At 35.1% G+C, this 16,045-nt stretch overlaps 1 protein-coding gene across 2 annotated transcripts in view; it reads left to right on the top strand.

Moving 5' to 3' along the window:
* SERCA (sarco/endoplasmic reticulum calcium transporting ATPase) overlaps nt 1–16,045 on the top strand; it is a 64,864-nt gene that overhangs the window by 43,478 nt on the left and 5,341 nt on the right. The window contains exons 17-25 of one of the 2 annotated variants that reach the window (XM_011665408.2): nt 555–738; nt 1,179–1,330; nt 2,249–2,342; nt 3,144–3,270; nt 3,710–3,912; nt 4,405–4,490; nt 5,244–5,377; nt 5,724–5,841; nt 6,572–6,692. In XM_011665408.2, the coding sequence (XP_011663710.1) occupies nt 555–738; nt 1,179–1,330; nt 2,249–2,342; nt 3,144–3,270; nt 3,710–3,912; nt 4,405–4,490; nt 5,244–5,377; nt 5,724–5,841; nt 6,572–6,692 (1,219 nt within the window). 2 annotated transcript variants of the gene reach the window in all.

Here is a 16,045-nt window from a genome sequence, read left to right as displayed (position 1 = left end):
CCTGACAGAGTGTTTGTTCTACAATCTTCTGCTGAACGTGTGAATTCCTCGTTGCTGAGGTTGGCTTTTCCTGTCTCTTTTGTTGATTTGTTATTATGACGGTACATGTGGTATTAGCTGCTCTTGTTTCTATGATTTTGAGTGTATCAAATAAAAATTGTTTATTTATTTGTCCTTTGTCACGAAAAGATGAGTTGTGAAAAAAGATGAAGCAACAGCAAATCTTTCCAGCGCTGTGGGCAAATTTAACTTCCTAAGTTTTGACATTATATTTTATATAATTTATAAAAAATGCCAGTCTTTGTTTTTTATATTAAAAGTGGATTTGAAATTAGATATGGAAAACTGTATGTATCACAACAAATTATGAAAACCAGGAAATTGATTGAAACCTTTTTCATAAAATTAGGTTTTAGATGTATGTTTGAAGGCACGTTATGGGTTAAAGCAAAACCTCATAAAAACATCTTCAGTTCAAAACACACCATTTTAGCATTCAGAATACATTGAATAGCACAAGTTTTTCACCTGATTTTAATTTGTTTCCCACTCAGAGCAACATGACGTTTGTTGGATGTGTAGCCATGCTTGACCCTCCCCGTGCCGAGGTCAAGAGCTCCATCGAGGAGTGTCGTCTAGCCGGTATCAGGGTCATCGTCATCACTGGTGACAACAAGGCTACAGCTGAAGCCATCTGCAGGAAGATCGGAGTGTTTGGACCTGATGAATCCACTGAAGGTACTGTATGAACTGTCTGAAAGAATGCTGAATAGCTTACAACCAGACCACTATACATCTAGATTCGGATACATCTAGATTCTGAAAGATATTGTAATAGGATTAGATTTCAAGATTTGTAATGTGGATATGTAATTTTTCTGGATTGACCTAATGATGTCATACCAATCGCTTGACTGCTGACCAACATTGAGCCAATTCTGCCTACGGTAATATGTACTTGCTAAATCTATTCTTGATTTTGGAGTCGTATTTCTTCACAGTAATTACCAAAAAATAACATGGTGTGATGAAGCGGATGATGATGATGCTGATGGGGATGATGACCTCTATAATCTTATGTACAAAACACATTGACATAATATCCCTTTGAATTTTGGGTAGTTGCTAACCCTAGCTTTGATCTGATCTCTCTCTCTCTCTCTCTCTCTCTCTGTTAGGTCTGTCGTATTCTGGTCGTGAGCTGGATGACTTGAGTCCCGCTGAACAGAAAGCTGCCTGTCTTCGTTCCAGACTCTTCTCGCGTGTGGAACCCTCCCACAAGAGCAAGATCGTTGATTACCTGCAAAGCGACGGAGAGATCACAGCTATGGTAAGTAAACAAATTATGCGCAATGCATATATTTGCATGTGAATGATAGCTGGTGGGTAATATGCAAATTATTGGCAAATTATTGACCAAATAGTACAGCATGCTTGTCTATGGGTGATGGATGTGTGATAAGTCAGCCTGTGAAGATTATTCTCTTTCAGAGTACGTTTCATTTGAGTGTATTTGCTGATCAAATGAATTCCTCGTTTCTGAGGTTGACTTTGAATGCACACAATTTTATAGATTACCTCAAAAAGTATGGTAACTTTTCATGATAGGAAGTCTCAGCTTTGACTAGCCTAAAGGTACACATCTTTGCCAGGCGTAAATCAAGTTCACTGAACATTGAAAGTGCATTGTCTTATCGCTTAATAATTGTAGAATATGTTAAACAAACAATTGGATTTGAAATGACCATGCTCAATAAACTGCAGACACACTAAAATATGAAACGGGTACTGTACAGCAAAAGCTAACGGCTTGATGCGCTTACTGTTGACCTCAAATTTGTTGCCGAAAAATTAAGAAGGGAAAAGGTAACTCGCATATGATGGGACAGAAAGACTAGAAGAATTGCCTTTTTTGTCTGGGATGTTTGCCATATTACCTGCATTAAAGGTACACAATGTATCATTTCAGAATGTTGCCTGACCTTTCTTTGAATATCTAAAAATGAAGGCATATCTTTGCCTTAAGCATTTAATTAAAATGGATAATGGCGCTATATAAATCTCATGTATGTATTATTATTATTAAAGGGTATCATTTTATGTTTTGCCCCTCATTTTGCTTGAAAAAGGATCTATTTCAATTAGAGCAACCTTTGAAGTTCTGAGAACAATAAATGGCTTTGATTCATTGGAAGATTATTTTCGCATGGATTTGATATATTCTTGCTCATTGTATTTCCTCGTACAGACCGGTGATGGTGTAAACGACGCCCCTGCCCTAAAGAAGGCTGAGATCGGTATCGCCATGGGATCAGGAACAGCTGTCGCCAAGAGTGCATCAGATATCCTTTTTATCACATTCGTAACAATCCTGTCCCTAATCGTTCTCAGATCTCGCCAAACGAAGCAACCACTGTAGTATGTTTGACGGATGCCAACCATAAAGATGGTATAATACATCAAAGTGCATTTGTGGTTAGCCAGTTAGCGATGTTTCAAAAATAAAATGTAAATACAGATACCTGAGGATACCAGTCTGTCGTAATAGGTCTTGAGAAGTCTTTGGGTATTCAAGACCTGGTGCATTATCTCCAACCAGATGCCCATTTACATCACCTGGGTCTCAAGTAGCAAATACAGATTAGTGTCTCGCAAATGGATGTTATATGATGTGACAGAGGTTCAAAGCCTATTTAATGTAGTCTACGGTCTGGTGATTTATCAGCAAGACTATGACACCTCTACAGAGAATGTGAATGTAGACATGAGGAATATGTCAAGAGTAATAAACATGTATCCCAATAAAGATATAAATGCAAGCCAGCCAATAATGATTATTCCTGTCAAAGTGTTGTTCTACAATCATCTGCTGAACTTGTGAATTCCTCGTTGCTGAGGTTGGCTCCCATTATCTCTTTATTTGATGTGTTGTGACTTCAGGGCAATCCTCTTTGGTAAAATGTCACAGAAAAACAACTTATTTCTGTTATCATTAGAGAGTTCAAAAGAGTCCTCATCGGGTAAACCAGGAGGAGTGATCTGAGTGTTATAGTGATTAAGTTTTGCATTTTCCCCTCACTGTGAATGTAGACATAAGGAATATGTCGAGAGTGATAAATTTGTATTCCTTGACCACTTAGCACAGATGGTGTTGGCTGATGATAACTTCTCTACCATTGTAACTGCCGTGGAAGAGGGACGTGCAATCTACAACAACATGAAGCAGTTTATCCGATACCTCATCTCATCCAACATTGGAGAAGTCGTCAGGTAAGATATCTTCTGAATCCATTTTTGTTAAATAGTTCAAACACCTGAGGCAGTAGCTGAGGGTGTTTTGAATGTTTCAAAGGTATCGAGGGTGGATAAATATCCCCATGCCTGAACATATGTGTATTATTTGTTCTATATAATCATTACACAGGTCTTCGTCATTTGATAAATCAACTTAATTGCATTTCCATAGATCTACAATTAGCTGACAAAGTTAGATCTGGACTATTAACCATCTTGTCATCAGAAAATACTAACGACTGGTCATTAGCATTTGCTAATGACTGTTTATGAATTAGGATAACTAAATGGCCCATGAAATGTCTGCTCTCAACCAGTCATTTGCTTAAGGTCTATGTCATTTTGTAATATACTATATACAGGCTTATGTAAACATCTTTCTCTGACCAATAACCCTGACCCCTCTTACCCACAGTATCTTCTTGACCGCTGCCCTTGGAATGCCCGAAGCCCTCATCCCTGTCCAGCTTCTGTGGGTCAACCTTGTGACTGACGGTCTCCCTGCCACTGCCCTGGGCTTCAACGGACCTGACATTGATATCATGACCAAGCCTCCCCGTAACTCTAGGGAACCCCTCATCAGCGGCTGGCTCTTCTTCCGCTACATGGCCATCGGAAGTATGTTACCATCTCGGCTTTCTGTGATATTGCTTCTCATAATATTAAGGTCTTTTCCTTCTTTTTTTCTTCCATGACAGGGCACTGGAAGTATGTTATTCCTTTTGGACACATTATGCTATCTGCTGCAGTATTAGGCTGTGTTTTGTACTGCAGTCATAACCTGATTTGATAAAGTTTCTTAAAAGTTTTCCAATTTTTCTTAGTTTTGTAATAAGAGGTCAGTTCAAACAGCAACAAAATATTCTAGCCAGGATAATCCAGCATAGCCTAGGATTATATTTTGTCCAAACCATATTTTCGTTTCTCTCTCAGTCAAAATTCTTATTGACATCGCTACTCAAGAAGTGATGCCTGGCTGAACCTTTGAACCCAAATTTAAGGGGAAAAGCAATAATTGTAAAAACATTTACCCTCTGATATGTATACTTTTATCACCCTGTATTCACAATAACAATCTTTTGCTCTGACCTTTGACCTGTGACATTGTAGTTTATGTTGGAGCAGCTACAGTAGGTGCGTCAGCTTGGTGGTTTATGTTCTATGAAGACGGACCTCATCTCTCATTTTGGCAGCTGGTAAGATACACCTTCAAATATACACCTTTGTTATGTTTTTGCAAAGTCAAGAGCAATATTGAATAAAAATGATTCTATTATAGAGAGAAAAAAAAGAAGAACAAGATACACCTTCATTCTTTGGAATTTTTATTTGAGTATTCAGTTCAGATCAATCAAATTAACTTAATCTTTCTTGAAATTACATTGGTGAAAACCTCCCACATATTTGGGTATATGGGACTACACAAAGATGTTTGGTAAACGGATAGTCCCAAGTTCTAAACTCTCTCGTTAAAGAGCATTTGGGAGCATGGATTTCCATAAAACATTGCTCCTATGATATTCCTCTACCTACAAACAACAAACGATGACGAAGCGCACACATCCCCCCCCCCCCTCCCCCTGCAGTTTATCAGTATATTTCTTTTCTAAACGATGTAATGCACAGAAGTAGGAATGACATAGTACATGAACATGAAGTGCACAAAGATACCTGGAGAAAATGAGAAGGAGAGCTGTTAATTTTCATAACAGGGACCACCTCAACAGAACCTTACAGTTTTATTTGCAGTTTCCCCAATTCATTTCTATTGATAAACTTTGTATAATTCCGGTATATTTGTAGACACGTTTCCATTTTGTGTGTGTTCTCTGGTTTCTATATTGTTTATAATCTGTGTTTTATACTTTTATGGATATGAAGTGAAATAATTGAAATAAAACTTGAAACTTGACACTAATGTTGAATGCATTTTCCATTGTTCCATACAGACTCATCACTTGCAGTGCCCATTGGAACCCAAGAACTTCAAGAAGCTTGACTGTGACGTCTTTCAAGACCCACATTCCATGACCATGGCTCTGTCTGTACTGGTCACTATCGAGATGTTGAACTCCCTCAACAGGTAGGTCAAGGGATAACGCATAGTGGTCATCTGTGTCTATTGTGAAATCACCCCCTTATGAATCAGGAGTTCTTTCAAATAATTTTATATCGATATTTTCTTATGTCAAATATTTTTTTATCGATTGAAAATGTATTCTAGCAAAGGATATGTTGAATGTTTTTTTGACACAGATTTCCTAAATTGGCTATAAGTCCTGAGTTTGTTGTAATTACAAATCTCCAAGTCCGTTTTCAGAATTTCCCCCCAATCTATTTCACTCTTATTTTTTTCCTGTCACAGACAGTATATGTTTTTGTAAAATGTTTCATCTCATTTTGGTCATCTCTGTTTTTCATTGCTGCAGCTTGAGTGAAAACCAGTCTCTAACAGTGATGCCTCCATGGTCCAACATGTGGCTTCTAGGAGCTATTGCTCTGTCTATGAGTCTTCACTTTGTTATCCTTTATGTTGACGTCCTATCAGTAAGTACTAGAGCTTATTAGCTGATGGATGGATGGATGGATTGATTGATTGATTGATTGATTGAATGATTAGCACATTTATTGATGGATTGATAAAATGATTAATTGATTAGTGATGCCTCCGTGGTCCAACATGTGGCTTCTTAGAGTTATTGCAATATCTATGAGTCTTACATTTTTGTTGACACCCTAGCAGTAAGTATCACAGACCATTGATGATTGATTGATGGATAGGTGAGTGGGTGGGTGGGAGGATGGATGGCTGGGTAGATGGACTGTTGAGTAATGGGCCATTACTAGACATACGTGTCTCTGTGGTCCATCTTGTGGCTTCTAGGAGCTATCGCTCTTTCTATGACTCTTCAATGTATTATTCTTCACGTTGGCATCTTGGCAGTAAGTACTAGTGCCTATTGATTGATCCAATGAATGTTGGATGGATGGATTAATTGATTGGCTGATTTGACTGAGTACTCTGAGTAGCAAGTGAAAGAATTTTTCCTCAATGTTTGCTGTTCCGAACATTTTGCATCAATGATAAACCCAAATATGAAATGTTTTAGTATAAAAATACTTATACTGTGATGTAATTTACTGGATATTTCTTACAGAAAATTAGAAGTTCAAGAAGTAAGTATTTATAGCAGTCCCATAAACTGTATTTTCTGTAGTGATGCTCGATCTTATATGGCACTTGAGATAAAACGTGTAACCCTTCTCCTCCATACAGACTGTGTTCCAGATCACTCCCCTCAACCTGGCGGAATGGATGGCGGTAATGAAGATCTCGCTACCGGTCATCTTACTGGACGAGATGCTCAAATTTATGGCCAGGAGTACCGGTCAAGAGAGTAAGACCCAATCCACCTACACTAGTCTCTACATGCTTATCGGCTCTGTAGTGGCCTATCTAGTTGTGATAATTTACATCATCTAACACTTAAAAATCAGAAGAAACAAAAAAACAAAAACAAAACAAAAAATCACGGTAGACTAGAACTCATCCTTTTTTTTTTGGTGTACGTCTGCATTTCACGTTGATTTTTATATGTGTAAGCATTTCTTTATATTATTTGATCACTTTTATCACTTTGAATAATCACCATCAGATGTTTTTTTGTGCTGCACAACACTCACAACTTTTCTCCTCTCTCTCTCTCTATTTCTTGATTATTAGTGTCTGAGTTTGTTTTTGCGTTTCTTTAATATGTCAGTCAGTCTAATTCTTTGTATTTGTTTACAAAGAGGTTACAGAATTGCAGATGATAACGACACCATTGTTTGCAACATTTTGGATTTCCTGCTATTTCTGTTGGAGTGGAAACTTGGATGATATTGACTTGCATCATATAATAACAGCATGCTCTTTTGAATTTCAAAAAGTGTTTTTTCGTGTGTTTCCTACCTGGGAGTGTCGTGTATTACTCAAAGTGAAAATTATTTACTTTTTCCCCTTACTATTCAAATTTTTCCTATACCTATCCCAAACTGTGTTATGTTATCAACTTACCCCCAACTAATGTTGCACAGCAGAAAAGTGAGATTTTAGCTAAAACTTGTGGGATTCAAAAGTTGCATGACAGCTATATATTTCTTACATTCTTCCAACTGTGGATTTCAGAGCTAAAATTATTTTGCAACTTCACTTTGAGTTATATCTTACTCTCATTTAGAAACCATGAAAGACACCATTTGAAATTTACTGATATCATTCAAGTTTCCTCACCAGGATGCAAAAAATACAAAATCTATGAAATTTCTGAGAAAAGTTGTCTTTTATATATCTCTAGTTATTAATGTAGTTTGCATGGTTCTGTAACCTCTTCGCTCAAGAAATTATTGAAAAATATTTTGAATAAATTTAGTCAATTACATGGTGATGGTTGATGATAATTTCAGCCTTCTTTTTCTTTCCAGATAACCATCCATGAAAGTTTGTCTGTCATGTTTATATTGTTCCCAGAATGGACTTGAGTCTTGAAGAGACACATTATAAGCATATTATATGAATAGGAAACAAATCTGGTTGCCAGCATTTCTTATAATGTCCTTGGCAGTTACTTTTGTACACAAGCACTTGTTTGCGTCTTTTGTTTTAAGGGGTAAGGACTTGGGTCTCAAGGTTATTGAAAGCTGACAATTCAAAATAATTGACATCAGGGTCTACAAAACAGACCGAAAAGAGCAAAATAACTACTGACTAAAAACTTCATTTGCTTAAGTCATGGAAACATCTAGTTTATTTCTACTGCCCGGCAGACTTTTAAATCATGAATGGTTATCTGGAATAAAGAGATTTATCGTAGAACGCATCGTAACCCTGCCGTCAATGGGAGCACTGGTATAGAGCAAGGAGACGCTCGGTTTCATTGTAGATAGATCATTGGTTTCCACTAGGAATCAAGAACACTACTGAGAGACAAAAGGGCTGTAACTGTGTCGAATAATACAAGTTATGCCCTTCTGCTTCTTGGCAGATGACCTCACTTTTAACTCTTCTGTTACTGCAGGCTATACAAGCCATTAACTTTGACATGGTGTATATACCTTTAGTACATTGACAAGGTTAACTGTGCCAACCTATGCTAAATATAAACATTACACACTCATATTTATATACATTTTGAGGGAAAATTCAATTTAGTGTCTTTTTCTTGTGAAAGAAAATTAGCTGAAAGTGCTTGCATCTTGAATTTTTGTCATAATTTTCTTTGTTTCTCTACAAATGAAAGGCTTTTTATTGCAATGAAATTTAAAAAAGAGGAGAAGAAAGAATACTAATATATTGCCTTGTACATACATGAAATCTTTTTTTGTGAATATATGTGAAGATTAGGTTGAAATTATCTGACAGTTACATCCATTTAATTAGAAAATAGCCTTTCTTGATGAGGATGTAGATAGATTAGTGTGAAAAATGACTTTCAGGCATTCAGGCTGGATTCTTAGTCATGTGTAGTGTGTATATTGCGTGTTTGTGTGTGGGTGAACCTGAAAAATTGTAGAATTAGTTTGTTCACTTTCACTTTTTCTCAGGCTTAGAAAAAAGGTTGAAAAAATATCCACACAGGTCACTAAATTCTTATTGCTCTGAAACTATAACAATTTATTAGACAAATTTTTATGAGGATCATCAGCTTTTGGATGAAATGTAGAAAATGATTCTGTCCAAATTCTTAGTTAATTTCATCCAATCAACTGCTTTAGAAATATAAAATAGGATTGATCCAATCATAGCATGTGTTTTGCAATATGTTGAAATATCTTTGATAATATGATTTATTCCAAACTATGCATTAGGAAGATATGTTGTGTGACTTTTATGACGATAGTGAATATGATCGTTATGAGCAATGAGCGCGTTTGTTTCTTTCTCTCTGCGTCCCATAACAAATTATTATATAAATGAATATTTCTGGAGTGATTTCATATTTCCCAATGTGGCCCCTCACATAATACTAACCAATGTACCAAACTGAAAGTGATTTCAAATGTTTAAAGCAACTGTTCTTTTTGAAATATAACCTTTTGGTGCCTGAATTAACATCTGCAATATTTCATTTTGTAACTAAAAAGCTTTGCTGTACCTATTTGCATCATTAGAATTATTGTGAAAATTATTATTTGTTATTATCTTGTATTTTATTGTGGTTGGAACTTGGTTAGTATTGTCTCAAAAGATGGAAAACAGAAAGAAGAAAAAAATAGAAAAAGTAAAATGTGCAAAATACCCAGATTGATTTCTTTATTTTGAAGGAAAAAAAAAGAAGAAGATAAATCTAAGTTCATTTTTAAATGTCCAGCTAGTGGAAGAAATCATTTTGACATTTACTGCACGGAAAAAAAAAATAACAAAAAAATTCAAGATATTAATCAATTATCATTGTTACTTAAACGGGAAGCATAAGAGAACTTCTTTCAGCGTCTCTTAAAGTGAAATACTTTCAGATTTAGATATGTTTAAGAACTACTTTATACATGAATGTTGTAAGATGCTTGTGTTTTCTGTTTTTACTGTGCAAATGTCCAAGTATGTTTTGATAATGATCGGGTTTTGTTTTGTGTCTGTTTAGGTTTGGAATATGTAGGAATCAAAGAAACGATTGTATATTTGATTACTATATGCCAAAGGTAACCAAAGACATTATAAAGAGAGTTGTCTATTGATTGAATAATTAAACATGCAAGGAAAAAAATAAAAAATTGAATAAATTGTAAATAATGAAAATTGATTTGGAAATATTCTTCTGACTGGAATGTTAGTTTACATTAATTCCTAGATAATATGAGATGTTTATAGTTTCACTAAGGTTAGTAGAGCACTTTAAATCTAGTTTTGTATGTATATTTAGTCGAAGGGAAAGGGTGTTCTTAGGTCCCAGATAATTGAAGTGGTAGAATTATCATTTATCAGGCCGTTTATTCCACTTTTGAGCATTTTCATACTCTGTTTTCATAATACATGGTGAAATTTTCAGAGTTGTTGACATCCGCTTTCTCAAAGGGAAGTTGTAATGCTCATATCCTCACATATAAACCTTTGTATACAGCATCTTCATTATTAGTTTTATTCATATTGTGTGGTCTACTGGTTATCTAATATTTCTGTTTGATCTTAGTCATCAAACTCTTCATTATCAAACATCATTATATCTTTGAAAGTCTTTTATTAATTGGCCTTTATCGAAGCCTTCTCACCGTCAATCCTTCAAATATTATTTATTACAAGGAATTTCCAAATGAATTTTTATACATATTTCATATTTTGTGATGTCTTGATATATTTGATTTATTACTCAGTCATTAATTTTGAGTTGTAGATGTATTGACTTATTTATGTTGAGATGAAACAGTTAAGAATCGGTGAACAACTATACCCTTATGGTGTTGAGGTAATCATTTATGTGTACACTTTAACAAAATCATCTCCTTCAGTGTTGAAGTCATATTATTGATACCATTCAAAGTTTCATGGGTATTTTAATTTGTCATGTTTTAACCAAGGTAATCCATCAGTGGGAACTTACTTTTTGTGAGAAGACGCGAAGGGCAGTTATATTACTATTCTATTGTTACTTACATAGATTGGACAAAATGTCTCCAAAACAATTTCTATCTTGCACTGAGGAATAAAATGGGAGATAAAGTCTTACCTAAAAAACCCAAATATATGTTGTCCATCATTGTCTTCTATTTGTGGAACTGCCAGCAAAAGATAGAACAGATCCTGAAAAAGAAAATCGTCACCAAAATTAGCAAGTCAATAAAAACTGCCTTATTTCTGTTACCATCTTGTTTCTGTTCCATTCCTTTTTGTTCCTTCATACACATGTATTTATTCATTTATTTTTATTTTTATCATTTTGACTGTTCTCAAATTCATTGGGAGATATAGGCAGGGGATAAGGTATCCTCCATGTAATAATCTTGAAATAAAATTATGCTTTCAGAATGGGATAATGTATCATTTTGCTTCACGACAAAGAACATTGATAATGATGATGGTTATATATGTATACATGATCTCTATTGTATTGCATTGTCCTGAAACTCTGGCAGAGGTTTACCTGCTTTAGCAGTTATGCCACCCATTTGTGTTTACATATTACAAAATAATTTTGTTATAGAGTTATCCATTAAATTCAAACTGTACGGAAATCAAAAGAACAATCAATACTTTTCCAGAATGCCCATTTGAATTCGATGAAATGAACAGTATTCTTGTCAACATGTTTGACTAAAATAAGTGAAAAACCTGCAAATTAATCTTATCACTTTCTGAAAGCATGTTTCATGTACAAATTAACAGGCAGAGTGTGGATTGTGAGTGATGTTAGAAGGAGAAAAAAAAAAAACATCTCAGTGTGAAAATCTACGACAATATCATATGCATTTATCACCCTTTTTGCACTGCATGTATTTGCATTGCATTTGTGGTTATAACTGCAGCCAGCTTGGTGTGTGTTTTGATGCATGGATTGAGATATCATATTTACATGATTTTTGTTGACAGTTTTGCAGTTTCAGTGTTAGTATAATTATGTATGGTATATATAATTATATATGTACATGTATATCAGAATTTTTCCATTCTATTTCATCACTTGCTAGAAATACTTGTACATGCAGTTTAATGCTACACTGTATGTTATCAACCAAAAGATAGATGTACTGGCAGGTTCGTTGTGAAATTTAGACGTACATTGTGACTGGTTTCACAAATTGGCACTGTGTATATAAGTGTGCTGATTTGTGAAATTAGTCATTTGTGCTGGATTTCACAATTTAAAGACATACCGTACTAGAAGCACAACCGCAAAATCGCCTCTCGCGCCATCTCAGGTCAGCTGTAGCAGTATGGTCCTGTAACTCACTGCTTCCCGAGCTGCGCTGTTGATCCTCGGATCCAGTCCTCTCTCTGTGAAGTGTGAATTAGGTACTGGGATGTGTACTGTTGCCAACTTGACCATGAGATGGCGCTGCGCATAAATGGTACGCTAGGGCAGAAAGTTTATTAGTTCAGTACCGCTTTAACCCTTGATACAGCTCTTCATTACGATACACAATTACCAACTCACATCACAGGGTTCATTCAAGCTTGGAAAAAGTCTTTTGTTTTTTGTTAAATGGGGGGGGGGGGGGGGGTAAATGTCTTTGGTTTTGTTTTACCCTCTCCCTTGGAAGACTTAGAAACTCATATTTTTGTTTGTGAAGAGTTTTCATGATAGGAAAATTGCTCAAACTTTTCCTTTGTTCCGTACATTTCAAGATCCCCCTCTCTCTTTCTCTCAGAAAATATCTTAAACTTCTTGCTGGAGACCCTTTTTTGCCTTATTGATTGTATATGCAGGTCCACCAAATTCTTTAAAAGGAAGAAAAATAAGTAAATCTTTGATAAATGGGTGTGATTAGTAATGTATTTATACAGGTGTATTCTATTTTTAAATGAAATAAAGAGATACTGGAAAATTTAATTTGATTTTTCTTTTTTAACAGGATTGGGTAACTTTGTCTCAGATTCTAAAATAAAATCCTTGTAAACCTTTAAGTCAGTCAGGAACCCCATGACTTTTACAAACCGATCGCCTGTCTGATTATCAAGATATTTATGATTGGAAATCAAAATCAAATTTTGCGTTTTCCTAACGGTTTTCATAACACTACAGTCTATTGGGGAAAACGAGTATGGTAAAACCGGTCACTCAAATATTTTTACTTTTTTGAGGCACTTCTTGATCATTTCTTTAGGGCTTCAATATAACACCATATCACAGACACTGATTACACGTAGGGCCGTGCATCTCAGATTTAACATTGTTAAACAATGCCTTTAAATCTTCAATGTTACTTGATCAAGCTTGAATGAACCCTGTCTACATCATTGCAACAATATTTGTTTATTGCTCTTTCTTTCATCATCTTGCATTTATGCATTTGTTACTCTCAGTCCTCTCTTTACTTTACACTTCATGTATTTTTTGCCTAGATTTTGACATCTTTGCAATGGTGAATTCATAAGAAATGCTAATTTCATGCTCCCTGTTCATATATGCATTTGCTTATATTCTTTGCTAGCAAAGTGCAATATTAAATATTAGATATTAGAATTCTTTAGTTTAACATGCCATGAAAATACACAAGTAGACACAATTCTTTTTAGATTGTAGTCAATTCTTTGGAGGTAAACTAATATATAATCATATCAATTGTAAAGTATAGACTGTATCTGATATATGCTATCACTTGAATTTCCATTTGTGATGCTTAAATATTAAAGTGAGTCTTTTTTTGTAATATGCAATGTTATAGCTTATCTCATAATACTTTGAAGAATTTTTACAAAAATAGTTAAAATCTAAATTACGGACTTCATGTATTTAATTCAAGATAATAGCCTTGATTTAGTAATGAACTGTATATGTAATCAGTTATATTATTAATGAGAATGAATATTAAATTTATTATTTTTCTGGATATTATTCATCATAATTTTAGATAAAACCCCATTTTCCTCATAAACTTAAAACTGATAAAGAAATATTAAGTATGGACAAAAAATAAGCAAGAAAAACAGTAGTTGTATTTATATATGATTATTAATTGTGTCTGAATTGATAATTTAATTTGAGCAACTGTAGGCTTTATGCTTAACTTTAATTTTTTATGCCTCCGCCACCGAAGGTGGTGCCGGAGGCATCATGTTTTCGGGTTGTCCGTCCGTACGTCCGTCCCGTTTGACCGTTATCACAATATCTCAAGAACCATTTAAGATTTAAACTTAAGACTCGGGAATAGTATTTATCACCATAGGAAGACGATCTGATTAGATTTTGGAGTACGTAGGTCAAAGGTCACAGGTCACAGAGGTCAACTTATGAAATTCCTTGTATTGAGTTTGTTAGCGCGATATCTCAAGAACCATTTTGAGATTTAAACTTCAAACTTAAGGATAGTATGTATCACCATAGGAAGACGATCTGATTAGATTTTGGAGCACGTATGTCAAAGGTCAAGGGTCACAGAGGTCAACTTATGAAATTCCATACATTGAGATTGTTATCATAATATCTCAAGAACCACTGGAGATTTAAACTTCAAACTTAATGATAGTGTGTATCACCATAGGAAGACAATCTGATTAGATTTTGGAGCACGTAGGTCAAAGGTCAAGGGTCACAGAGGTCAACTTATGAAATTCCATACATTGAGATCGTTATCGCGATATCTCAAGAACCACTGGAGAATTTTCACTTCAAACTTAATGATAGTATGTATCACCATATCATAATATCTCAAGAACCACTGGAGATTTAAACTTCAAACTTAATGATAGTGTGTATCACCATAGGAAAACAATCTGATTACATTTTGGAGCACGTAGGTCAAAGGTCAAGGGTCACAGAGGTCAACTTATGAAATTCCATACATTGAGATTGTTATCATGATATCTCAAGAACCACTGGAGATGTAAAAACTTCAAACTTAAGGATAGTATGTATCACCATAGGAAGACGATCTGATTAGATTTTGGAGCACATAGGTCAAAGGTCAAGGGTCACAGAGGTCAACTTATGAAATTCCATACATTGAGATTGTTATCATAATATCTCAAGAACCACTGGAGATTTAAACTTCAAACTTAATGATAGTGTGTATCACCATAGGAAGACAATCTGATTAGATTTTGGAGCACGTAGGTCAAAGGTCAAGTGTCACAGAGGTCAACTTATGAAATTCCATACATTGAGATCGTTATCGCGATATCTCAAGAACCACTGGAGAATTTTCACTTCAAACTTAATGATAGTATGTATCACCATATCATAATATCTCAAGAACCACTGGAGATTTAAACTTCAAACTTAATGATAGTGTGTATCACCATAGGAAGACAATCTGATTAGATTTTGGAGCACGTAGGTCAAAGGTCAAGGGTCACAGAGGTCAACTTATGAAATTCCATACATTGAGATTGTTATCATGATATCTCAAGAACCACTGGAGATTTAAACTCCAAACTTGTTTAAATTGCTCTATGGCGGAGGCATCATTTTCGACTGCGCGCAGTCAAAATTCCATCTAGTTTTTAAATGTGACCGAATGCAGATAAAATGGGACGGCTGAACATAATTTTACCATGCACAATTTTGTTTACCAATTGATATGCCCATTTACTATGGACAATGGAATTTCAACTTGCCTGTTGAAAAAAAAAATGATTGAAATTGGTGGAAGACCATGAATAGAGCATTGCTAGAGCGTGATACCCACCCCCTCTTCTCTTTAACATGTCAGCGAATCAATAATTGAAGAAATATTTGAAATTCCTACGACTCTTTTTAAAAAAAAAGCATTTCTTCAAATATTACTGAAGCCTCTATGGCAGACATGGTGGCACATTTTGCTTGACCGCAATCTCCTCCTCATACCTGTCTGTTCAGGGCCCCGTTTCACAAAACTTGTCATCAGTGACAAATGACAGTTTTTGTTATAAGCTACTGAAATCCTTGCTTCTGATTGGTTATCAGCAGATTTGTCACTGATTTTTGTCATTTGTCATTGAAAAAAGGCTTTGTGAAATGGGTCCCTGGTCATCTTAGGGATGCCCTGGGTCAGTCAGATCTCATGAATGTAATGTTCATATCAGTTGCACCCACAAGGAATGTGTCATGTTTCTTTATGATATCAATGCATATTACCATGA

The sequence above is a fragment of the Strongylocentrotus purpuratus genome, unplaced genomic scaffold (assembly GCF_000002235.5).
Source record: "Strongylocentrotus purpuratus isolate Spur 01 unplaced genomic scaffold, Spur_5.0 spur5_scaffold_2, whole genome shotgun sequence".
NCBI lineage: Eukaryota > Metazoa > Echinodermata > Echinoidea > Camarodonta > Strongylocentrotidae > Strongylocentrotus > Strongylocentrotus purpuratus.
This window is presented reverse-complemented; position numbering and strand designations above follow the sequence as displayed.